The 27,536-nt window shown below is 46.3% G+C and overlaps 1 protein-coding gene across 4 annotated transcripts in view; it reads left to right on the top strand.

Moving 5' to 3' along the window:
• The window catches only part of GTF3C1 (general transcription factor IIIC subunit 1), a 2,559,884-nt gene that overhangs the window by 2,092,048 nt on the left and 440,300 nt on the right, over nt 1-27,536 (top strand). For all 4 annotated transcript variants that reach the window (XM_078662887.1, XM_078662886.1, XM_078662885.1 and 1 more), the window contains exons 28-29: nt 19,808-19,870; nt 20,285-20,378. In XM_078662887.1, coding sequence (XP_078519013.1) covers nt 19,808-19,870; nt 20,285-20,378 — 157 coding nt within the window. The remainder of the gene's footprint in view (nt 1-19,807; nt 19,871-20,284; nt 20,379-27,536) is intronic.

Consider the following 27,536-nt stretch of genomic DNA (forward strand, 5'->3'; position numbering starts at 1 on the left):
AGCTAACTGGACCGGGGACGTGGACGGCCAGCGCCCGGACCTAGTTAGCCATATCGGGCCGCGGTGCGGTCGCCTCGGGCCAGTGATGTTTGAAGCGGCTGGGGTGGTGCCCTGGTCTTGAGCCTCCCGCGGGGAGCTCATCTACCATGCGGGCATTAGCGGGTGGAGTCCACTGCCTGGCGGGGCTGCAGGCGGTTGGTTCTGAGGTACAGGTCACAATTGCTCGGTGCAACGTCCTGCACCTGAACCTCGGCGGTCCAGGATCGGTGCAGCTGAGATACTGGTGAGCGCCCCTTTCCCCATCACTCCGCTCTTGTTGAGACCGGGCTGTGTCAATTGTAGCCTAGGAGAAAGGGGGTGGCCCTGATCATCACGGTGCGGCCCTGATCATCACGGTGCGGTGCCTGGATGATTTGGCGGCAGTCTGCTAGAGGCAACCGCTGACCTGGGACTACTCTTTCTCCCCTGTAGTGCATTTCACTGACTTGGGAGGAGAGACCGGCACCCGGGGGCGACTAACCCGGATTACTCAAGGTCATAGCGGCATGACAAAGTGCTGTTTTTTTTTTTTTTCACAACAGATTTTATTGAATAGTCAAGCAAGGCAATTAATGTGGCACCCCACAGTCAGGAGAAACCACCAAGCATTTGAATACATTACATATAGCAGGATCCGAATCCGAACTAGACTCATTTCAAATCGCGTTTATTTGGAACTACCCCCACCCCTTCCCTTCCCCAACTTCCCACCACCCTCAACCAATCCCACCCCGCAGTCCCTCCCTAACCCCGTGCACATGCGAAGAGGTAGCAGCATTAAGTGAGTATAGAGTAGTCAGTATGGCGCTAGACACTGGCCCACGCAATGGGGGAAGCCTAGGGTTCTTCTTCGGGTTCAACTGGGGGGTCCAGTGGCAAGTCCCTATAATCGGCCCATCTTTTCCATATCTTAAAGTGCTTGCGGGGGCATCCTCGTGCTTCAAAGATCGGGCGCTCCAGACCCATACAAAAATCTAATCCTGCTTTCCATACACACAGAGGAGGGGCCCGTTTGTCCTTCCAAGCCCGCGCCAGGTCTCTCTTGGCTAGTACCAGCCCCAATAGCAGTAGATGGCGCTTATAACTATTCCCCCCCACTCCCTCAAGAATATGAAGCAAACCTAATCGATGGGTGCGGGGCGGGGCAGGTCCCAACGTAGCACTTCAGACAAGCAACACCACACACCTCTCCAAAAGCCAGCAATTCCAGGACACAGCCACACCGTATGAAGCAGTGAGCCCACCTCCATCCCATAGCGCAGGCATTCCGGCGATTCAATTAGTCCAGCTTTCCAGAGGCGCTCACGGGTAAAATAAGCCCTGTGGAGAATTTTAAATTGGATGAACCTGAGCCTCATCGCGATAGCAGTCCCTCGTGGGGACTCCAGGGCCTCTCGCCAATCGTCTTCGTCCATGGGACCAACATCCGCCTCCCAGGCCGTCCGCAGGGGAAGAAGGTCGGAGGCGCAGTGGGTGACCATCGTTTGGTATATTCGGGACACTTTTTTGTCTCCGAGATCCCCCATGAACAACTTCGCTTCAATAGGGCTAAATTCAGGGAGCGATTCCAAGTCGGCAATGTATGGTGTGAGCGCATGCCGAAGCTGCAGATAACGGAAAAACTGGGTCCGCAGCAAGTGGAATTCCTCACTCAGGTCCTGGAACGACTTAAAAGCAGCTCCAGACATCACATCGCCCAGCGACGAGATCCCGATCGCGTCCCAGCCACCGAAACCCGACAAGGAGGCCAGCGCAGGCAGTCTACCGTTACGCCACAGCGGTGTTTCCGCAGTCAGCCTACCCCACCAGCCCATGCGTCGCAACGCCTGACGCCAAACAAGGAAGACTGTCTTCGTGACACTGGGCAATTCCCGCCGCAGCCGGGCAGAGTAGAGGAGCATGTGGAGGGTGTTGTCGCCCATCAGTGCGCGTTCTAAAGCATATGCCGGGTCGCCCCTATCACCGTACCACCAATCATTAAGGATGAGCAGGTGAGCTGCTTGATAGTAGGACATGAGGTCCGAAGTGGCGAGTCCTCCACAGTACGTAGATAGAAAACACGTATGCAACGCCACCCTGGCAGAACCCCCAGCCCACAGGAACCGCCCCAAGACCGAATTTACCTGCCGAAACCACGAGGCCGGGACCGAATGGGGATAGTTTTGCAGCTGGTACAGAAGGCGTGGAAGCGCCACCATCTTGAAGATGGCGGACCGGCCAAAGATATTAAGAGGCATCCGGGACCAAGTTTTCACGTCGGCCTGCACCCGCTCCCAAACCGGCAGCACAGAACGTTCCCACGTGAGGGTCGCTGACTCGGACAGGAACACCCCCAGGTATTGCATGCCATCGGTCGCCACTCGTAGGTCCAGTGCCCAGGGGTCCGATACTGCACCACCTCCCAGGACCCACAAGGTGGATTTACCTAGGTTCAGGTATAAGCCCGAGACTTCGCCAAAAACCCGCATTATTTCCAATACTCGCGGCCCGGAGCGACGCAGGTCCATAAGAAAGAAAAGGACGTCATCCGCGTACAGCGCTATTCTATCAGAGAGGCCCTGGGGCCACACAAATCCTCGCATCTGCGCATCTATACGTACCCAGGCGGCCAACGGCTCCATAGCAAGGGCAAAGAGATATGGGGACAGAGGGCATCCCTGTCGTGTTCCCCGGCCAACGCGGAAGGTCTCTGACACTGCCCCGGCAACACGCACAGCGGCCGTGATATCCGTATAAAGCAGCCTAATATAGGATATAAAAATAGGGCCCAGGTTGAGACGGGGCAGGAGCGCGAACAGATATGTCCAACTCAACGAGTCGAACGCTTTATTAATATCAGCAAGCAACAAAGCAGCCCGCTCGCCCGTGGCCCCCATAGCTTCGATCGCGGCCCACGCACGCCGAATATTGTGGCGTGTAGCCCTGCCAGGCATAAAGCCCGATTGATCGGGGTGTACCAGTTCCGTTATATATGGAAGCAACCGATTCGCCAGGGCCTTGGCCAGTATTTTGGCTTCTATGTTAAGTAACGAGATGGGGCGATATGAGTCGTGCCTATCAGGGGGCCTACCCGGTTTCGGAAAAACCACTATCTCAGCATGACGCCAATCAGGCGGCAACCTGCCCTGAGTACGCGCCGCTTCAAGTGCACGCCGAAAGTGGGGCCCCAATTGCGTATGAATATTTTTTATAAAATTCACAGGGGTAGCCGCTCGGCCCAGGGGCCTTACCTGCGTTAAGCTGACCCAGGGCTTCCCCAAGTTCCTCCGCCGTGAGAGGAGCATCCAGGGATTTTCTGGCCTCATCAGACACCATTTTAGGGGGTAGGTCATCAATGAATTTAGCCACTTCCTCTCCCGACAAGCTATCACACGGAGCATATTGCGTTCCAAAGTAGGAGGCAAAGCTCGCCGCTAGGCCGACAGGGTCCGTGATAGCCGCTCCATCCTCAGCAAGAAGACCGGGCAGTGTGTCAGGTTTAATGCTATACTGGCACAGTCTATAGAGCATAGAACTCGACTTGTCACCCCACTGGCAAATCCGGCTCCGCGTGGCCAGCCACGCCTGCTTGGCCTCGTCCAGTAGGACTGACGCGTAGAATTGCTGTGCCTGGAGAAGTAGCCGCACACCAACCTCATCCCCTCCTCCCCGACTCTGCCGCTCCAGTGTCTCCACCAGTGCCGCAGCCGCCACGATCGCCTCACGACGCCCACGGCGAGCCGCAGTGGTCCAAGCAATATCCACCCCTCGCACCGTGGGCTTCAAAGCCTCCCACACCACTACCGCGTCAATGTCCTCAACAAGGTTCTCCCGCCAGTAATGATCAATGACCTCCCGGAGGTGTTTAACATAACTAGGTTGCTGAAGATGCCACGAGGACATCCTCCATCTAAAGGGCTTGCGTTTCCTAACGAGTTCTCCTGCGATCGATACTGGGGAATGATCAGACGGTCCCCTAGGCAAAATCTCCACCGCACGCACCCTGCACATGCACCCCCGGGGAACAAACATGTAGTCCAAGCGGGAAAAGGAACCATGCACAGCAGACACAAACGTATATTCGCGCGCAGTAGGGTGCATATGTCGCCAGGCATCAATCCAGCCCATTCCATCACACATCGCTCGCAGCCTAGTAGAGGGAGGGGAGAGGGGGGAAGGGGGGGTCAGCCCACCCAGCCCCCGGCGCCCCCTGCGGTTCATACATACGTCCATCACCTCGTTCCAGTCTCCCCCGACCACCGCCAGGGACTCCGGGATATCCCCCCACACCTGGAACAGTCTCTCAGCTAGGGCCCACTGCAAGGGGGGGGGGGGCATAGACACTCCCAAGGACCACGGGCTCCGTACCCACCCTGCCTTTGACAAACAAATAACGACCCTGCGGCTCAGCCCACATCTTTTCGTGTACGTATGCCACCCTACGATGGATTAGAACAGCCACCCCTCTGGACCCCCTGGTAAAGCCAGCATGGTATACCTGCTGATAGCCCAATCGCTGCAGGCTGAGCGCCTTCGACCCCATCATATGAGTCTCCTGAAGCAGAAGCACATCTGCAGCGGCTCTTTTCCCCCAGCGCAAGACAGCCCCACGTTTCACCTTGTCTAACATCCCCCTTACATTCCACGTAACAACTCGTAGAGACTCCACTGGGAGTCCGTGTATAGTATCAGCCATAGTCAGATGGAGTCCACCAGGAAGGCCCCCCGTGTCCACACCACCCACCACTCAACAACATCCGCATCCTCATAAAAAGCATGTGCATCCCCCCCCTACCACCCCAAAACTCAGAAACTTCAGGGACAGCAACTGCCGTTCCCCCCCTTTACTGTCCATTCCCCAAACCCCCCCCTACACCTCACAGAACCATGAAGCATCTGTCGCGGCATGGGCAGTCCCAAGCCCAAAACAGAGGGCCCAAGACCTACCATGCCAATGGATCCCAACACCCTCAAACCCATTGTCGCAACCCCCCCCCCAAAAACAAACTCCTTCAAAGGTAGGAGAGGGACAGCCCCCAATCGGCTGTACCCGAGCCAGTTTCCACCACCCCACTCAACTCAACGAACACAGTCTCGAGATGACTCTGAGGCATCAGAAAGGCGTCCAGTTCGCCGGGCCACCGCCCCTACTTCTCCCTTCCCCGGGAGCAACACCATCAAACCAGGAGCATAGAGTACCTGAAAGTAGCAATGTCACTTCCCAGAAAGGTCCGAATCTTCGGTTCTGCTGCCTCCCTGTGCGGCAGAGGCCGACCGCTTCCGCGATCTAGATCTCCGGTGTCTCTTACTCTTGGTCGGGTGATCTCTGCGTTCCGGTGAGGAACCCCTCGAGGACCCCGGATTCAGTCCCGGCTGGGCATGTGGCCGGAGCGCCACCGTTTCATCCGTCCAGCGAAACAAATCCTCCGGAGAATCAAAAAACAACGTTTTGGACTGGAAAATTACTCTCAGACGAGCAGGGTACAGCAGGGAGTATTGGAGACCCAGACCACGGAGCTTCGCCTTAGCATTCATGAAGGACTGTCGCCTCTGCTGCACGAGTTTGGTATAGTCAGGGAATACTGTGATCTTGTGGTTTTCATATAGGATGGCATCCTTGGACCTTGCTTCCCTCAGGATAACGTCGCGGTCGTGGTAGTTCAATAGCCGAGCGATCACTGCCCTGGGCCGCTCACCCTCCGGCGGCCTCTGGGTCAAGGCGCGATGCGCGCGTTCAATGATGAAGCATGTGGACAGGATCTCCGGAGGCAGCCAGCTCAGCAGCCACTGGGTAAGGAACTGTTCCATGTTCCCCTTCTCACAGCGCTCCGGAAAACCAACAAATCGGAGGTTGTTGCGGCGGGCGCGCCCTTCCGCATCCTCAGCCCTAAGCGCCAGATTCTTCTGCACCGATTCCACCACCGCCAATCGTTTCTTCAAGGACCCAACATCGTCCTCCACCACAGAGATTCTGGATTCCGCCTCGGTAATCCGCACCACTGCGTTCCGTAGGTCTTGGCGTATCAGGGTAACATCCGCGCCGATTTTGGCGTCCAGCATATCCCTGGACTGGGTGATGGCGGCCATGAGCGCGGTATTGTCTGGGGGGGTGGTTGTTGTTGACCCCCACCCGACGGGCCCGGACCTCCAGTCGGTCCCGTGAATTTGTCGATGGTCGGCTGCTTGGTTTGGCTGCCGCCTCCACCTCGGGTCATGATCGCCACCTGCCCGCGGGCCACCAACAGTCAACACAGGCGTGGCAATATGGGGTCTCCCACGTCTTCCGTCCAGCCCAATGGGGACCCCTCCAGCCGATCACGTCCCACCACCAGAAGCATGCACCCGGACAGCCCTCTACGGTCGCAGTTCAGGTGACGCAGAGCAGGCCTCGGGAATCACCCCCACGCCACCTGTGGCCCGTAAGTCTGTGGAATGGGCTTGTCCGCCCTCTTTGCACCTGTAGGCCTGCCGCCACTGCCAGCAATGTCCGGGCTGTCAAGAGGGGGGTACTCACAATGTGCCGCCCGCCGCAGGGTCCGCCAACCGCCGCACCGCTGTGAAATGGTCCTCGAATGTAGAGAAGCAGTGGTGAGGCGTCCTCCAGTCCCGGGAGCGGCAACCGCCCACCGCAAGCCCCGGGCGGGAGCCGCGAAACTCAAGGCCCCCGGCTCCGCCGGTCCCGCTAGGCCCCAACAGCCAGTGGAGCGAGCCTCGCCCCTCCGATGTTATGACGCCGTGGCCGGGCTCCCGGGGGGGACCGTATCTGCCCTCTCCTGTCCCGCCGGGTCAATTCAGCACTGGGGAAGCGGCAAGGCGGCCGCGCCACACAGATGTCTCCCGGACGGGGAGCGCCAAAATCCAGGTCCCGGCTTCCGACTGCGCACTAGGCCGCACTCTTCTCCCTGCCTCCCCGCCGTGACCAAGGCGCCAGAATCGTCGTCGACCGCACCGGGAGATGTCCGGTGCTCTCAGCTGTAATCGCCTCACTCGGGGTGTGTCGTAGAGGCTCGGGGACAGGATAACTGGACAGATGTGTCACGGGCAAGCGGGAGCTCTAAGAAGCTGCAACCGCCATTGCCGCTCTCGAAGCCACGCCCCCCGACAAAGTGCTGTTTTGAAGCTGCAGGCCACTACTGCATTGTACAGACCCTCATTGCTTGTGCAGAAGGTCAGACTAGCATGGACACCTGCCACCGAAACCAGCCAATCACTTAAACAACGTGTGCCCTGACTATACATTCCTCAATCTGCTGGGGTTGACAGCTGGGTGTTCCCCGACCGTCTGAGACTGGGGTCTGCAGTCCCCCACATCCAAGAGCTGTTGTTCGCTGGGCTAGGGCACAGAGGTATGTGGAGATACCTCCTTAAAAGGACCAGAGATACTGGCTTGCACAGACGACTGCGCTGGGCCTAGACTTGGCTGGGGAGTGTAGTGGTCCCCCCTCAGATACCTCCTTGCGCCTCTCCATTACTTTGGTCCGGCTTGATCCCCGGCCCCTTTGTGGCCTTGCAACATTGACTTACAGCTGGGCACACACCTAGCGGCAGCCCTCCTACCCGCCTACACAACATGGGGAGACAGTGGAGGTCTTGTAGGTGCGGGGTCATGTGCTCGTGTCATGGTGTTCCAAGGGCGAGTCTGGCTGCGGTGTTCTGGATCGTTTGGATCTTGTGTAGCAGGGTTTTGTTTATTCTGGCATAGAGGGCTTTACCGTAGTCCAGTCTGCTAGTTACAAGAGCATGAGTGACGGTCTCTCTGCATTCGTGGGGGATCCACTTGAAGGTCTTGCGGAGGATGCAGAGGGAGTTGAAGCAGGTTGAGGCGATGGCTTTGATCTGGCGGGTCATGGTGATGGAGGAGTCTAGGATGATGCCGAGGTTCCGGGCATTGTCCGTCGGGGTGGGTGGGTTACCATGGGCAGAGGGCCACCAGGAGCTTTGTATTTAACTCTTTAGACTTTTTATCCTCATTACTTTTAGCTTCTAATTCTTGTCGATCATAATACTGAGCCATGGTTAAGAGAGAAACCGGAGAAGAGGTAGTCCATGACTCTCACTGGCCTTTAGGCGACTAGCTATTCCTGGCAAAAGGTTTGCGACATATTTATCGACAAACAGATGCCTACCCGTGTCATCTGTTAATGACTGGCCACTAAAATCGTGGAATGCCTCTTCAAAGCGTGCAAAGAAATCTGAAACCGATTCATCTGCCTTTTGCTTACACGACGCTAATACAGTCCAATCTATCTTTTTAGGGGGAATAATCGTCTTTAACTTAACTAATGTAGCTGCTGGAAGGTCTAAAATTAGCTGACACGGTTTCTGTGCAGGTTCTCTATCTTCATCTAACTGCTCTAAATCTTTCCATAATGCTCCAAATGTTGCACGGTCATCAACTTTACGCACAGTTCTCCACATATCAGGCGGTAATATTAATCCAAAAAACAAATCAATATCAGGCAAAGTCATAGTACAAGAACTAATTGCACCCTCAACTTCCTCATAAAAAGCTGCTGGATTCTTTCGCGGATCAGGCAATGCATTTTTAAGGGCCATAACATCTGCTCTATTACAAGGAGTGTAAACCCAATTATAAATTAAATAACCTTTTGCATCTACAGAAGTCTTATCATCATTTGTACCCGTTCCTTTAGGAGGAACATATAAAGGCGTGGCTTCCCGCATGAGTTTCCATTAATTACAACATTCTTATCTGTTTCAGGAGTAGAAGTTCGTGCCATGCTGATCTGAGATGTTGGTGCAGCTGCGTCTGCTGCATTTTTCTCCTCTCGCAAACGGGCTGCTTCAACACGCAGTTTAACCAAGCGTCTGATCGTGTCAGCCACCTGGGGGATATATGACGGTACAACGCGTACCGTCACAACGCATACCTTTACAACGCGGCCGTGACAACGCAAGTCGTTACCACGACTTGCGTTGGGGGGGCGCGGATTTCGAATAGTTTAATTTACTATTCTAACACCAGTCCCCGTGGACCCTAGGGAAGGTGTTAGGATAGTAAATTAACTATTTTTAGACCTTGAGCGCCCTCCAGCGCAAGTCGTGGTAACGACTTGCGTTGTCACAGCCGCGGTGTAAAGGTACCGCGTTGTGAAAACATCGTTGTAAACGATGTTTACCCCACCTGGGAGAAGACAAAAAGACCGTCACGTAATTGTTTACAATCAGCTGCTACATCATCGGGCCCCATTTCTACCGAATGTTTCCTAAATCGTTCAATAACCTCTGCAGGAAATACCTCGGTAAAATATATCTACTCCCTTTCCTGCCAACTTTTTATACTAAGTAGAAGTTCAGAAGCAGTAGTAGTACTACGAACGGCTTTGCGCGCAGCAGATCTAATCTGAGACGCACGTTCAGCAGATAACATTGAGCGAGTTTCTCTAGCTTTGTCCTGGTCTGTAGAAGATTACTCATCTGACTCATAAGGAGCAGAAGGAAGAGTATACGGAGGTGGACAACGATCTAATAAGAGAGAGTCATCTTGCGGTTTATTAAGAATAGGATGAAGAGGTCTACAAAGGACGTATTGGCCATTTACCTGTAAATGACGCTCCCTATCTTCCCTCTCTTTAATTTCTTTAATTACCCTATTTTTCATTTCCAATGCTTTCGCATGGATACTCTTTCGCCGTTCTTTTTCAATCAAGGCTTTGCTCACGCTTCATTCGTTCACGCACTTCTTTCTCCCACATTCGTACACAGTCAAACATATCTTGCCTAGCCTTTCGCTTAAACATCCGTTGCTCCACATACTGAATGTTTCGCAAAGCAAATGACCCATGCGTATGCCAATGCAACTCAGGATCTTTACTAGTGTATTTATTCCATAATGTGCTGTACATTATGGAAGAAATACCATACTTAAGATACATGTCCCTATTAGGCGTCCCCTCCGGGGGGCCTGGCTGTGCTTCGTTGAGTTTGAAACTGGTACCACTACAAAAGCAACACATCCTACGAAGTGTGCTGGAAACAGGCATGCCAAAAATAGTGCAAAATATGCAGTATTATAATCAAAAGTAGCGCTTACGGTACTCTTCGTACGTTGCGCCGTTCAAACAAATAAAAATAGAGAAAAATCTCCTCATTACCTGCCTGTATGTATTGCAACACATATATATTTGTCAAACGAAATTTAATATTGGCCAATCTTTCAAACAAAGCCACAGTAAGTGTTACTAAACTACCTTACCAATCAAAGGCATCGAAACCAACAACAAGTGCCGCAGAACGGCTCTTACCAATCAAATTGTGTCCAGGTTCCAACTGCCAAGTTCTCAAATCGACCTAATGGTCACTGCACCACGAATCAACAGAAGAGATCTCAGTCGAGGACTGGCGCCACCTGGATGGTCAGATCAGAAAGAAAGGAAAAACGCTGTGGGTGCCAAGACGCGGGTCTCCTCAGGCAGCGATCGCGTCCAAAGAGGGATTCAAATCCTTCGTCGCGACCAGTCCTTCGGGCATCCGAGTCGCCGAGGAGCCCCGCGTTGGCTGCCAATTTGTAGTAGTGAGCCTCAGCAAAGCCTACCAGTGCTAGGGGTTCTCCCTTCTCTGCACAGAGTCTTCAGACCAATAGAAAGAAGTTGGCACAGAAACTGGAATAGAAAAGACAAAGTTTATTAAACCTCATGAGGTGGAACTACATTCACACTACACCCTTCGGCAATGTATGAAGTAGCACACTGCCTGGAAGGAGCTTGGTCCTTTTATACCCACACAAGGGCTCAACTGAAGGCGGTACAAGTACAAAATGCTGGTTTCAAATACATACAAGGTCATACAGAGAGTGTGCTGGCAACAAGTGGGAGGGGCTGACAGTTAGCTAATTCTGGTGGACACATCCTGACAGTTACAAGTTGGGGACAGCTGTAAGCTCAACTGGGCATGTGCAAAGCAGAAGAGGCTAAATATATCATCTCCAGGCAGATTTCAAGAGCAGTTAACATGAAGGTTGGACAGAGCACATGGCGAGCACATGGCAAACAAAATGGCCGATAGAAATACAAAATGGATTCCGTAAAACGGACAAGATAGTCTCTAAATACAAGATGTCTTCTGCTAATGCTTAACCTAATCGCTGCTAAATTACAACACCTCCACTAAGACTATATGTCTACAGGTGGAATAAGTTTGTGGCATGGTGCACAGCAAAGGCTGTGGATCCCCTTTCTGCCCCTCTTTCAGAGGTTCTTCTTTTTCTTCTCTTTTTGGCCCAGCAGGGCTCTGCTCTGGGCACTAGCAAGGGCTCTCTCTCAGCCATTTCCTCCTTTTTAAGGCTTCCAGACCAGCCTTTCCTTTTCAAGTCCTCTGTTGTAAATAGATTCTTGAAAGGCATCACGCACATGTTTCCTCCTGTTCCTTTCGTGATATCTCAGTGGGACTTGAATCTAGTTCTTACTTTTCTGATGTGTGCTCCCTTTGAGCCACTTCACAATAGCCCTCTTTGTCTCCTCACTCTAAAGACTGCTTTCCTGGTTGCCATCACCTCTGCCAGGAGGGTGAGTGTGCTCCAGGCTCTCTCTTTTAAGCCTCCTTTTCTCTCTGTCCATCCGGACAAAGTTGTCCTAAGGACTCGTCCTTCTTTTCTGCCAAAGGTTGTCACTGCGTTTCACATCGGGCAGATCATCACTTAGCCCACCTTCTTTCCGCCTCCGCATCCTTCAAAAGAGGAAGAGAGGCTCCACCATCTGGACCCAAAACGTGCGCGCTCTTTCTATCTGGACCACACACAACAGTTCGGGTGGATGACCAGCTCTTTTTTTTTTGTTTGTTTTATATAGCGCGAATTAGACCCGAGAAATCGGGTATCAGAGCGCTTTACATAAGCACCAATTTCGTTACAAATGGACATTATTTTTTATGTCTTTTGTTTGGCACAGGGAGATTAAGTGATTTGCCCAGAATCACAGGATGTTGAGCGTCGCTACCGAGACTCGAACCCGCTTCCCCAGCTTCGAGGTTGACTGCTCTAGCCGTAAGGCTACTGATTTTAGTATCCTCACTGTTCTCTCTTTGAAAGCCCCTTATCTGGCCCTTGTAGGACTGTAAACAGATGGGCTTTATTTGGAGAAGGGTTGAAGGCCTATGGGAGCAGCATCAGTTTTGGCAATCCGCAAAATTAAGATAAGTTCTAATTCATATCTTCATTATAACATACTCATATTGGTTGAGATCATACAGAAAGAAAGAAAATGCTTTGGCTACGTGGGCGCCAAGAAAGGTCGGGTTGTGCACAAGCAGACCATCTCTTGGTGGGTCATTCTGTGCATAAAGGTTTGTTACTCCTTGGCTAAAAAGGAGCCTCTGGTGGGGTTGCGCGCCCACTCTACCAGGGCGATGGCAGCCACTACTGCTCTGGAACTTGGAGTTCCCTTGCATGACACCACCAGACCCATTTCTTGGGCCTAACAATATGCATAACGATAAATTTGCATGGAACAAGGCCCACCTACCCACAAACCACAGCTCAACTGTACATACCAACTGTCTGCGGGGGTCCAAAGACTAAGAGCTGTAGAAGGGAAAACTATTACAGGCACTCAACCACCGCTAAACTGTAACGCAATTCAAGCACCCGGTTTTTCTGTAAATAACCGTTTCGGGCCACTATCAGAACTAGGTGCTAATGATTGACAGGTAGACCCGGTTCAGCCTACTTTTCCAAGTTCCCCCAACCTTGAGGCAGTGGCTGGATGTAAAATTATTAGCTGGAATGTTGCTGGCACTAGAGCTAAGAGGTCTGAACCAGTTTGGTTGGATTTCGTAACAAAACATGACATAATTGCTTTGCAAGAATCCTGGGACCCCTCATGTAGCTTTAGCCTGGATGGATATTCTAGCTTTGTAGTCCCGGCAACTGTGGGTACAGCGGGGAGAGCAAAGGGAGGATTAATCTCCCTTTTTTCCTTAAATTTAGTTGGGTCTTTCAAGCTAATTGAATCTGGTTCGTGCAACATATTGATGGTGGAATGGTTGGTTTCAATCTCCCGTAAGATTCTTTTGATTAATTTTTATAATTCCAGAGAGCGTGAACAGGGTAACCGACATTTGGAAGCCTTGGAAAAGCTTATGCTTGACTATAGCTCTAATCAAAACACTGTTATCGAGTTCATCCTTATGGGTGATTTTAATATACACCCTTGTGGTGTGGAGTGCCATGCGCGGGTACATGAAGGGCTGCTTGGCTCTATGGTCTCCCACTTTGAGCATAGAAGGCAAGGGGAGGCACTTGAAGAATTCTTGGCTAATTGTAATATTTTTGAATCAAGCCTTAGAGGTGGAGGTAAGGGTTGCCACTTATAAGGGCACTTATCCTGGCACAGTTATTGATTATATCTTTATTTCTACCGGGGTTTTATATAGGGTAGGGGCCGATAAGGTCCTAACTTCAATATTTAATGACCATAACCCATTGTTCCTCGAGTTTGACTTGGGGGCAGCAATGGTTTACAAGAACTGCCCCCATCAGGATAGGCTATCAATAGTCCCTAAAGACCAAGGAAGGAGGATAATGTGGTCCAAGGTGGTCCCTGAAACGTTTCTTGATGATTTGCTTGTCAAGGACGATGAGCATATGGCCATCTGCCTTGATAGCAACTCAACCAGACCAGAGATCATTAGTGCTTTTGAAGCCATATGCACACAGATCTCGAGGGACTTGACTACCACAAAAAGCGTGAGAGGTTATCCCCAACCAGGATGGTTCGACAGTAGTTGTTCCAGGGCTCATCGGCTCTGCTCAGAGCGTTAAAAGCCAGTCCAAGAAATAAGATAGTCATCGCAGATTTAAGGAGGGCATATAAACAAGCCACTAGCAGACGGCAAACAGAAATTAAAAAGGATGCCTGAGATAAGCTCCTTTCAATTGATGTATTGCATGATAGTGGGAAATTCTGGGCAACAATAAATCATCCGTTCTTTGCCGCCACAGAGAACACATCCTTGGACTGTGTTATTCAAGATGACCAATGGCTTCGCCATTTTAAAGAGATCTATGGCGCTGCTGGCCCATGCGCCTTATGGGGTCCCCCCTTGGTGCCTGAGTCTATGCCCCTATTATCTTTTAATCTTGACGAAGTAGAAAGGGCGATTAAGGAAACTTCTAAGAACAAGGCCCCGGGCCCGGATGGGGTGCCATCTGATCTCTACGCCAACTCCCCGACTTTATGGGCCAAGATTTTAACAAATGTTTTTAATGCCACTAGTGAAAATTCGTTCCCCGCTTCTTGGGCTACCTCTGTTATTATTCCGATTTTTAAAAAAGGGCAGCGTGAGGATCCCTCTTGTTACAGACCCATTTCCCTCCTAGACTCTGCAGTCAAAATTTTGGGCAGAGTCCTACTTTATAAACTTAGGGATAACTTAGAGAGCTTAGGGGTCCTTTCTAATTTACAGTATGGGTTTAGAGAGAAGAGAGGTACCCTCGATCAGTGCTTAAACCTCCAGCTTTTAATTAGTAAATATACGGTGGCGAAGGATGGATCCTTATTTATGGCATTTATGGACCTATCCTCTGCCTTTGATCTAGTGAATCGGGGTAAATTGTGGGCGATTTTACTACAGATTGGCATCAACCCTCCCCTGGTTAGCTTCTTAGCGGCCTTACACCAGGATCTCAAAGCTTCAGTTAGGGTCACTAAGGAGGGCAGATGTACGAGCCACTTTAGGTCCGAGAGGGGGGTTAGGCAAGGTTGTATCCTGGTCCCCCTTCTCTTTCCTATCTATATTAATGCTCTGGAGAAGTTTTTAGGGGATTTTAAGGTGGATGATCCGCATGTAGGAGAATCTGTAATACCGGTTCTCCTATACGCGGACGACACAGTTTTATTGGCTCGTACAGGAGTGGGCCTTCAGAGACTGCTGGATTCCTTTGGTGCTTTCATGGACACGCTAGACCTGAAAGTTAATATAAAAAAATCACATTTGTAAGGGTGAGGCGGTGTCAAGGGTTGCCGTTTTCTCTTATCTGGGGGTTCTCTTTGACGACAAAGGCTCTTGGAGCCCCCAAATAAAGCTATTTCTATGGCAAGGTACCCCTCAGCACTCATGATCTTCACGAAACGGTTGGGGTCCCGACCAATGGAGGCCCTGTTGAAAGTTTATAACTCAAAATGCATGTCCATTGCTATGTATGGTTGTTCATTGTGGGGATATGTTTCTCAGGATAAGATACAATTAATTGAGAACAGATTTTTGAGATCCCTTCTGACGGTGCCCCAGTCTACTCCCACTTTTTCTATGCATTGTGAGGTAGGGCTGGGCTATGTCACAGATAAATTGAAGGTGGCCCCACTGATTTGTTGGGCCAAAACCTGGTTAAACCAGGAAATTACCCTGAACCATGCAATTCTTGATGATATTTTAGCAATGGATAACGCCAAAAGGGTTCCCTGGCTGGAGTATCTGAGAATGAGGTTTACGAGTTTAGGGCGCCCGACCTTTATTCTTTCCCAGGTCGAATCACTAAGGAGGATGTAAATTGGATCAAGACTCACTTTGCGGGCATGGCAAGTTTGGAACGTGAGGAGAAAGAACTCAAAAAATCATCAGTTAGAGCCAATTTTGTGTTAACAACATCTCCCTCACTTGAGCCTTATCTGAGGATTGTCTCTAATCCCTGCCATAGATTCTTATTGATTAGATTTAACTTAATCCACTATTCCCTGGGTACCTACCCGTCCTGGAGCAAACCAGAGTGCTGTAAGCCCTGTATGTGCGACAATTTCTCTTGCCAGGACACTGCATTTCATTATGTTTTGTGGGCTCTATTCTGATTTACGGAAAAAATATCTGCTACCAATTTTACGAGAGGCAGGATTTATACAAGTCAGACCCGCTCTCATCTACCTGCAGATGTTAAGTTGTGCCCGTGACCGTATGTGGCCAGCTTTCTGGTGGCAGCTATGCGGGTGAAAACAAAGAGTCTGCCTTCCATATTTGACCCTGCTTGATTGTTTTTTTTTTTTTATCTGATGGATTTTATTATGTGTTTTTTTATCAGAAAAGTTAATTTTATCCTTTACTGCTGGTTTGCACTACTGATGTGTATATATATGATGTATATATATATGCGTGTGTATGTTTCTGAATTGTATGAATTTGTCTGCCTTTTATGATTTTAATTAATCGAATAAAGTGTTTTGATGATGATGACATCTGTCAGGCAGCTACGTGGGCCTCACTGCACACGTTTACCAAGCACTACTGCCTGGACAGCCAAGTCCGGAGAGACCGCTTCTTTCGCCGTTCTGTTCTCCAGGACTTTCTGGTGTGATCTTGGTTCGCAGACCCACCACCGGGGTTGGTATTGCTGGGGTATCTATTCTAAGGTAAGGAATCTAACACTAACCTGTTTCTTTCAGATGCACAAGTTACTTACCTTCGGTAACACTATATCTGTAAGAAACAATAGTTAGTGTTAGATTCCTTACCATCCATCCTCCCCGATTTGCGAACCGATATTTAGGGTTAAGGACATCCCTTTCAGGGCCCTAGTTTTATGGCACCAGTGTTGGTTTCTATCATAGCTCTGCGTTCCTGGCGCGGAAAGCTATGTACAGAACTGATGTCCGCACGCGAGGGCGGCGTCTAAGTACTCCGACGACGTCATTCCAGCAATCACAACGCCGATGTCGGACACGGAGCCGCAGACAACGCCTAGGTAAGGAATCTATCACTACGTGTTTCTTTCAGATTCACAAGTTACTTACCTTCGGTAACGATATATCTGTACGAAACATTAGTAGTGATAGATTCCTTACCGCCCAATCATCCTCTCCGTTCTGCGAACCGATTTCGAGGGTTAAGGTTATCCCTTTCAGGGCCCTGGTTTCATGGCAAAAGTGGTCAGTTTCTTGCATGGCTCTGTGTTCCTGGCGTGGAAAGTCGTGTACAGAACTGACATCAGCGTGCATGGGCGCGACTAAGTAGCTCTGGTGACGTCATCCCGGCAACAATGACGCACGCGGAGCTGCACGACGATGCCTACCAACGCGCAGGGGTACTGCTTACGAAAAACTTTCCGGATCCAGTCTGACGCCTGTGGGTAATTCTAGGGTAAGGAATCTATCACTACTAATGTTACTAAAGGTAGGTAACTTGTGCTTTGATTCAAATCTCTGTACAAGGAGATGTTCTAGCTCTCAAAGTCATGAAATTGTGTGTGGGTGCTATGTTATCTTGCCACTAGAAACACCAGCAGTGATGAGATGGAAATACATAGACTTCAGCATCACCTGTCAGTCTAGGAAGACTAAGCGATTAATGGGGTAAACAACCTTGAAAATTTTGAGATGGCCAAGTTGTAAGTTTTGAATAATTCTCTTGTAGTTGATACAATTAAGTAGATGGACAGGGTTTACTAAAACATAATATCCCTGTCGAAGATATGTCTATTCGAACATGGAGCTTTTTAAAGTGTGGTGAAATACATTCTGCTGCCTGGACTTGAATATAGAAAACAACATTTGTGGGGAAGTGGGTCTGTTGAGGGAGATAAGCTGGGCAGACACACTGGAAACCAAAATTAACCTGTGGGGAATCTAGTGTGACATGAAAAGTTATATACGGCCAGAGGAGATTCCCACTTAAATTTCAAAACACTGAGTTTGTGAAAAGCAAACTTAGAAATGTAATTACCCACCTAGAATGGGAATTGTTAGTTAGAACTTTCCATGATGTAAATGGTGACAAGAATTAGCACCTTATTATCAAAGCCTGTTTTTTTGGGCATCTGTTTAACTGTCGAGACTCTCCTACCTTTCCACTTTCACACAGATGTGCGTATGTACTCTGCACACACCTACAGTGACATACAAGCTATAGAATTTGTGTATACAGCTCACTGCTTGATGTTTATTTCAGTGACTTTCACTTTACTCACATCACAAGTACAGATGAAAGAGTAGAGATAAAAGAGAATCTAAAATGTACATGTCAGTACAAACAGCAAACCGCAAATACTGCAGCCGCCTTGTGGTATTTCAGTACTTGGCCCTTAATAATTGAGAGTAATGAAAGAGCACACCTTGTTCATGTAACAGAGGTAACATTCCAAGCTGGCAACAAAGTAAAAGAACATGGGTGCTGAATGGGCAGTGTGACGATGCTGTGTTGGTTGCAACATTTACAAATGAAGCCGTCAAAAATCTATACATGGATTTTGGGTCGGCTTTCTTCGGCCACTGGACAGCTAGAGCAGCACTTTGTTTGTTTAACCAAGAGTACCAAAGTGGGTTAGCCCTCTTTCTCCATTAGCAATGTAGCCAATATTAGTTTTGGGTCATTCAGTTGTTAATTAAAATGCCAGTCATGTTGAGTGATAGCATTTTTCCAGTTTTGATTTGGACCCCTCACATACCTAAGAGTGAATCTTGAAAGCTTCATAGACCTCTCCATCCTCCATGCAGTTTTGTGGATACTAAAGTCAGTCAGTCAAAAAACTTTATTCGGTTAATTAAAACCATAAAAGCAGTGCATGATACATAAAATAAAATTAAACAGATCACTTAACAAGTGTAAAAAATTGATTGCTACTCCTTCTAAGAACACAATGTTAAAAACATTCTTGCCAAAAATTATACAGAAAGTCAGATTTGATGATTAAGTGGTGCGGCAGCTCTTAGTTTATTCAGTCTGGCGGCTGCTACTAAAAAACAGGCTACACCATATGCCACCGGCACCGTATTCAACATCTGGAGGTATAATAATGCTGGGTGTACCTGGACGAAATTCAGAGGTTTCAAGATAGTAACAAGAAATTTTTTCCTCGGCACCCAGTAGTGCTCACAGAACATGACCAGGTGCAGAGTGTCCTGTGTTGAAAAACAGTCACATGTACAAGGGGGAAGATTGTCAGGGGTACCCCATACTGTATACGAGCCCAGGATAAGATGGATCGAGTTGAATCTAAACCTTGTGAGCAAGAAGCGATGGTAAGGCTTTGTAACATATTTTAAATAAGGTTCCATAGCTGTAGTTGTGGAAAGTTGAAAAAGTAATCTCACCGTAGGTTTACTGAGTTGAACCGTTTCTCTTTCGCATTCCAACAAGGTCCGAAAATGCTGCTTTACCCACTTTACATCCTCTTTTTTAAGATTTTGCGGTAGAGAGTACATTTCCGGGCGCCCTAGCCTCGCACATGCCGCTCTAACATATGCCAGCCATGGTATAGTGTGGGCTTTGTCCAGAGATATACAATCTTTAAGGATGCAGTGATTCAGGCTAAAGTCTAAAGTCAGTCACCACTATCAGTCCAGGCCGCATGCTCAGAATGGTATCCTGATTTATGGGGTACATTTTGATCCTTACATTTTCGCAGATTTTAGAATCTAGTTATATGGTTATAGCCTCATGAGACAGTGAAGGCATTGTGACGTATTTAAAACATTTTGTAATTACTGGCTCCCTGTGTTTTATTCCAAACAACTTTATCGAGAGAGAATGAGTGAGAAAACCCAATAAATGGGGGGATCTGCATGGTAAAAAGATTCCACAAGTAATTCCTCCTTTTCCTAGGTAAATATGAAATAGGAGACATGTACAGCACCTTGTAAAGAACCAACTTTGAAGTAAGGGTATTTATAGGGTTCGGTTAATATCCTCTTTTCCAACCTACTCAGAAGTTGGGTCACTAGGCTATTAATTGTTTAACTTGATTTTCTCTAATGTTACAGTATATTGCCAGTCAAAGGGATCATTGTTTGTGATGTATCAAGATCACTAGCCTTCTTTGTGTTTAGAGGTCTTGTTTTTTGTTTACTAGGTACAGAGTTTTGGCTGTGGGGCATGAGTTAAATCAGATGAACAAGCAAGACACTCTTAATTGGTGAGTTAATAAGGTTCACATTGGGCTTTCATTCATGCAGCACGTTGGTTTTAAACTCTTTAGTCATTAATACTTATGCTCAAATTTTGCCTGTGCCCCATGTGTTTATACTTTCTTTAACTGATGGACTGTAGTGCTTTCATTTAAATTTTTGTGTATATGTAGATGAGATTCATTTTCTGGTAATAAGTTACACTTCATCCACGGTCTCTGTGGAAATAACCTTTTTTTACATCTTCTTGTAACGTTTTGTCATTTCTTCCGTGGGATTAGAAAATTCTATCACCATTGTAACTCCCACACTGCATATTAGAAGAATGACTGTTGCTTATTTTCACTTATTGATTGAAGGGTGACATAGAGCTTGCAGGTTCATTGATGTAACGATGACATGCTTGTTTTTTTTTCTTCCAGTATTGATGATGTTCACTTTCTGGTGCTGCAGAATTTGATTCAGAGTACTTTAGCCCTGTCAGATACTCAGATGCAAAGTTACCAGTCCTTCCAGGTATAATTAACTTTTTCATATTTGTATTACATATGTATCTGCTGAGTTGTACTTTCCAGCCTCAGGGCAATAGTAGAAAAGAAAGGTCAAGGCTACAATTGCTTTCAGGTTTAGTTTATTACACGGAGTCCTATGATTTTCTCATCACAGTTCTTTGGCGATTTCATAGTCAAACTCGCACTCAGTCTTGATAATTCTTAAGCACACATATTTAGGCTTTGCACATTCGCTTGGATGTTAATTCCTCACAATTCTTTGTATTTCTTTGGTGGTGGCTTAGTGGAGATATATGTGGAAAGGTAGGGAGAAAAGGAATTCAAGTCTTGGTGAGGAATAAGAGGTGTGATCAGTACCACTTAACTCTCATATTTTCCACAGTTGTTGAAAGACATATTACGCATTGGTAGGGTTGCCACCTTTACCAGAGAAACATACTGGCCCATCTGTTCAGGTTTTAACTTTCTGCAAAGGGCCAGACATGATTTTTTTTTCTTCAGTTTAAAAAGCTTTATTAGATAATATCAGGAACTATATAAGACCAGCATTACAAAAAGGACACAATACAAGAAATAATAACAAAAATAGCTAGTTATATGATCAAAAAGAAAGCTGTTTATATTTTATACGGGTGAGGAGAGAAAGGGGGAGGGAGAAAAGGGGAAAAGGTGAAACTCTTTAAACTGAAGAATATGTAATATTGCTTATCTACAAATGAATGTAAAAAGTAATCCTATTATAATTAGACAATACAGTATGCCAACAAAAGGTTTGAGAAAAAAAGAACAAAGGAATTAAACAATTACTGGGGTTTAAAATGTTCAGAATTTAAACGAGAATTATTTGTTATTGCTCTTTTGTCTAAATAAGATTTAAGAGGCAACCAATATAGATCTCTATTAACAAGTGGCTTACAAAGGAGGCAAAGGCAATATGAAGTTGATGAAGATGGCACAGGTTATTCCACCAGTGTTGGACAGAAAGCTTTGTTAGTTTTTTCCAATTAAGAGCTTTTTGTTGGAAAGCTAAAGACAACATACGGTCAAATAGACCATTTTTATGAGTAGGGAGATCCAAAGAGTCAAACAAACTCCTAGAGAAAAGGATGGAATTAGAAAAGGGAGTGAGAATGTTAAACATACGAGAAATATAGGACCACATTTTCTTCCAAAAACAAATAACAGGAGGACAAAGAAAAAGACGGTGCATGAGGTCAGCTCTGGGGGATCCACAAGTCCAACACTTTGTGTCAGTAGAGTGGGAGAAAGTAGCGATAAAGTAGGAGTGAAATAAAGTCTATGATAAAGGAAAAACATAGATTGAGTAACAGAAGCAGATCTAGAGATTTTGAGAGAGCGGGACCTGAATTTGTCCCAGAAATTGATGGTCCATTCACACCCCAGGCAAGTTCTACTTTACTCTTAGGACGATCCGGATCAGGAGATAAGGTGTGTTTGCATATTAGGGAGGGCTTAGGAAGGGCAATAAGAATCTTAAGAAGAGAATTTTCTTCGGCAGAAAGAGGAATTGAAGGAAGAAAATGGAAAGTATCAAGAATAACTGCCATTAAAGTAGAGAATTTCTGTAAAAAAGTATGGGGACAATCAAAGGCGGATTGAAATTGGAGAAATGAACAAGGAGTCAAACCATCAAATAGGTCCTTGACCCAAGTTATTCTCTTTAATCTCCAGGATTTTCAAAAGATAATTCTATTATTAATGGTAATAAGAGAATTATGCCATATTGGTGAACATAAAAAACATTCCCTGGAAATAGTCTTTGGTTGGGTCAAAGGGTTCAACAGAGAACATATGTGTCTAAACAAGGGTAGAGAAGTTTGAGGAGTTTTGGCAGAAAAGGCCAGAACTTCCTTTATAGAAAAGGGTAGAAGCAAAGAGCGTTCAATAGAACACCATAAAGGCGTAAAAGGGGAAGAATCAGAAAGGAGCCATTTTGTGGCTTGATGGAGGCAAAAGTATTTATGATAAGTACGAAAATCAGGAAAATTAACATCCCCATTTGATTTTGCCTTTCGAAGAAGAGATAAGGATACACTAGCATTTTTTATTTTTCCAAAGAAATTTGGAGAGACAAGAATCAATCTTCTTAACGTAACACAATGGAGCATAGAAAGGGTATAAATTAAAATGGGAGTGATCATCATTTAATTGAGTCTAATCGACCCCACCACAAGAGAAAGAGGGGATTCCAAGATGAAAATAATTTGTCAATGCGAGATAAAGCCTCTACCATATTTAATTTGACCGAGGAAACAATGGCGTTAGAGAACCGTATTCCTAAATATTTCATTTTAGATCTGTTCCGTGAAAACCCAGTGGAAGAAAAGGAATATTGAAAACAGAATTTTGTTAAGAGGGAGAATCTGTTTCATCTGAATTGATCTTGTAACCAGAGACCAGGGAGAATGAAGAGAATGTGTGCAGCAAAGGAGGAATAGATACTTCAGGGTTAGAAATAAAAAGTAAAATGTCATCCGCATATGCAGAAAGTTTTAATTGGTGATCACCATAAGGAAAGCCGGATATAGAGTCATTATTATGGACTGATGATAAAAAGGGTTTGAGGGCTAAGTTAAAGAGAAGGGGGGGAAGAGGACAACCTTGACGGACTCCACTATGTAAAGGGAAATAGGAAGATATACAGCCATTAACTAACACCAAGGCTCTAGGTGCAGAATGTAATAAGGAAATAAGAAAAATCATCTTGGGACCAAAACCATGCCATTTCAAAGAATCCAATAAAAAGGATCAATCTAATCAATCAAATGTGTTTTCAGCATCAACGGAAATTGCCGCTAAGGAGATGGAAAGATAAGGGATTTTATTTTAGACATTAAGAAATAGACGAGAGTTATCCAAGTTTAATCTACCCTTGACTAAACCACACCGCTCCTTCCCAACCAAGTAAGGTATAAGAGGTTCTAGACGTAGAACAAGTAATTTAGTGAATATTTTTTAAACTACATTAACCAAGGATATTGGGCGATCATTTTTACAAAACATGGGATCTCTACCTTTTTTTATGGATCAAGCAAATCGTGGCTTCTTGAAAAGTGCTGTATGGTATGTCTTACCAGAAGAAAAAAATGAATGAAAAAGATCTAAAAGCTTAGGAAGTAGTATATTAGAAAGATATAAATACAATTTGACTGTAAACCATTTGGTCCGGGGGTTTTGTTTTTCTTTAGAAATGTTAAAGCATTGGATAATTCTTTAAGGGATAAGTCGGTTTCCAGTGTAGAAAGATCAAGATGACAGAGGGGGCCGGAATGTTATTGAGATAAGATTGACTAAGGGGACTAGAAGGATGAGATTCTGGGGTGTATAGATCTTTATAAAATAGCATAAATTTGTTAAGAATGTCCCGATCTTTAAGATTACCATCTGAGGAGTAGATAGTCAATTAGAGTATGGTCTTTTCGAGATTTAAGGTAATTAGCCAGAAGTTGACCAATTTTATCATATCCGCTGTAATATCAAGCGCTGCTTCCGAGAAGTATAGAAGATGCGTTATCAGTGCTGGCTTTATTAAAGTTTAATTTAGCACGAACAATATCTTGTAAGCTAGAGTCCAAAGGTGAGGTGTAAAATTTGTGCTTCACGGCCTTAATATTTGCTAGAGTAGCTTTGTGTTGTTGGAGGAAACGTTTCCTTTTTCTTTTTTTTAGGCAAAGTCTATGATAAAACCCCTAGCCGTGTTCTTAAAAGAATCCCATAATATATGGGGATGAGTATTATGATCACTGTTCAGTTAAAAAAATTCTTTATTAAAGGAGGTCAATGAGGAAGAGAAAAAAGGGTCTAGCAGAAGAGAATTGTTAAAACGTCAACTGAGGATTTAGGATGTGGAGGGAGTAGATCAAAGTGAGCCACAATCGGAGCATGATCAGAAATGACAATGGGTTCGATAGTGAAAGAGAAAAGATTTTGAGATAAAGATTGAGAAAGAAAAATATAGTCTAGACGGGAACGAGAATTGTGAGGTGGAGGGAAAAAAGAAAAATCAATAGTATCAGGGTGAGAAATCCTCCAAGCATCTACAAGGTGTGTTTGGGAAATAGAATCAAGAAATTGTTTATGGGATTTATGAGGAGTGGAACTACCTGAGACTGGCGGTCTGTGGAAAAGTAAATTTTGCCATGTTCTGTGTCCCTACGTGTTCCCCATCCTATGTTGTATGTGCATGATTAATATGCATATGTATTCCCCATGATCGATTAAAGACGCAATTATAGTTGTGTCCATCTCTAGTATGCCAGTTTCCAGTTCTCGTGAAAGCTACGAGTATTGAGCCTATGTAAAGCTACGTTGCCACGTTTCTCAGTGTGCACGTTATTTCATTGAAAAGTCCCCGTTTCTAGGCCTCAAAAGGGCCCGGACACCAGATTCAGCTCCTGTCTCCTGAGCCCTCGCTGAGGAGTGATACAGCCCCCACCTGTATTCCTGACCCTTCACTTACTTCCTGCCTCACAGTGCCCGGCTCGGCCTGGCTCTGCCTCTAAGTCTGCCAAGAGTATGTTATGTTTCTAGTTATCAGTCCAGCCCTCCTTCTCTGCATTCCTAAGCTACTGAATCGCATCAATAGTTTCAGTCATCGTCTAGCCTTTTACGTCTCCATGTAAGAGAAATACTGTATTAATGGTCATTTAATATTCCTCATCACGCACTACATGTAGAACAATGCATGCACCAGTCTTAGAGTCTGTTAGCCTTTACCCCGATAACTTTTGGATTCTATCAACATGTTCTCTAAACATCAGATACTAGATAGTGTTAGGTACATGTCGCCCTGACTCTCCAGACTTCAGTCTCTGCTCCTAGTGCAGAAGTCATAGCCCCCAGCTTCTCCTAGTAACACGTCATTGTTAGTTTGCGCGCACCACTAGGTTAGAGGTCCCGGCTCCTTAGGTAGCCCCCTCCATGTTTCCGCCCCATTTATGACATATTCTGTTACGTTTACATCACATGTCTATGTATACGCCTCCTGTTACACCTCTTTTCACCCTTATCTTTCGCGACTGCTATCGACCACACCCACTGCTCCGCCTATCGTATGTATTGTAATGCAACTGTTTTAGTATATATGCTTGTGCACTGTTATTAAATGTTACGCCAGTCCAATCCTGTCCCAGGCAGCGCTGCCATCCTATTCCTGTGCAGGTTGTCCTGTTCCTGTCCTTTATGCTGTATTAAACCTGCAAACTCCTACTACCTCGAATCTCGACTCTTATTTATTGAGCTATCTGTTATTACTATGTCCAGTCAAACCTAGATCCGGTATTATTTATTTATATACCACAGGTCAAAAAGGGGTCAACAACTTGATTGCAATCACCTCCTAGAATAAAGAGATCATCTCTAAACAGAATACATTTTTGTGTGACCAACGGCCAAAAAGAGTTGTCTGGTTGAGTAGGGCCATAAACATCAAATACAGTCAAAGAAATATTATTTATGATCAATTTAGCTAACAGCCATCTCCCCTTTATATCTATCTCCTGTGATATAACTTTACATTTCAATTTTTTGTGACATACAATTATAATTCTATTTTTTTAGAGGAGGTAGGAGAGACTAAAACTGAGCCAACCCAACCTTTTTTCAATTTTAATGCCTCTGGTTCTGTAAGGTGCGTTTCTTGTAGTAAGACCAAATCAGGGTTATAAGAGTCAAGATGTGATAATATTCTCTGTCTTGCAGTTGGATTATTAAAACCTTTCACATTCCAAAAAATAACTCTGAATGCAAAATATCAACAATAGATGAAGAACAGTGCATTCAACAACTAAGTAATGAAGTAAGAGAAAAGGGGAGGAAGGAAGAGGAAGAGATAAAAACTGCTGAGGTGTGGAGGAGGAAGGAAAAAATACATAGAAGAGGAGAGTCAAGAAGTCATGTGGAGATAAAAGCATATATGTCAAGTCAAGTCAAAAAGGCTTTATTTCGATAAAAAGTCATCATAAAAGCAAGACAGAAATCACAGTGCATCCATTGAAACAATTAAAAGCAAACATGAACATTCGATAAAAAAGAAACCTATTTAAAAAGTTTATCAAAACAGTGCAATGGGTAATCAATATGTTGGAAAATTTGAACAATCAATATTAACCTTTCAGTTCATTTGGTGTTTTGCAAATTTGTAAAGCAGTACATAAAAGAGTTCATTCAAACAGTAGATTAAAAATAAAATTAAACAGACAATTTTAGCCTTTTAGCTCGAATGGACCAAGCCCATGATAAAAATTTAGCTATAGCACAAACGTAGGTTGCACGGCTGTCGGACATTAATATTCTGATTGCAGCCGCGTGGCTCCTAGTGCCCAGCTGCCGACATAAGTTTTTGAGCCAAATCCTCCTGGGTGTTATATACTCTCTGCACTCAAACATAAGATGTGCCAATGACTCTGGTTTGTCTAGGCATGCAGGGCAAAGCTCTGTAGTTTGTGCACGAGATTTCCAGCGTGAAGTAAAAGAATAGAGGGGAAGAGTTCCTATTCTGAATCTAAAATACAAAGCCCTATCAAAAGGTTTTTCAATGATGTCAGCAATGGATGACCCCCAGAGTTCGGCCCCATAGAGGGCAGAGCTAACCCCTTTGGCCGAATAGATCTCGAGAACAGTAGCTATTGGTCTTATTATGCAGGAGCGTTGTTCTTTCAGAAGAGCTCCTGTGATCCTTTTATGTGATAGCAGCATTTTGTCCAGGTGAGGGGTCCAATCCATTTTGTGGGAAAGGCGTATCCCAAGATAATCGAAGACTTCTACCCTCTCCAGGAGTTCAGCATTCAGGGTAGGAGGGCGAGCTTGTTTTTTGGGAGGGTTCAGCACAAGGTATTTGGTTTTGCTTGTGTTGATTACCAGGCCGCGTTTGGTGCAAAAGGATTGGAAGTTGTCTAGGAGCCTTTGGAGTCCTACGGGGGTTTTAGAAATTAGAAGCGTATCGTCCGCGAAGAGGAGGGTTGGTATGCGTTCGCCAGCCAGGGATGGTTCATCTGAGGGATGTTTCCGAAGATGCTCGACCACCCCATTGATGTAGAGGGAGAAAAGGGTGGGAGCTAGCACACATCCGTGGCGGACACCTCTCTCAACCGGGATACTATTTGTTTTTCCCCCCCAGGGCCCCACCTAACCTGAGCGAAGT

This window comes from Lissotriton helveticus, chromosome 10 (genome assembly GCF_964261635.1).
Source record: "Lissotriton helveticus chromosome 10, aLisHel1.1, whole genome shotgun sequence".
Lineage (NCBI taxonomy): Eukaryota > Metazoa > Chordata > Amphibia > Caudata > Salamandridae > Lissotriton > Lissotriton helveticus.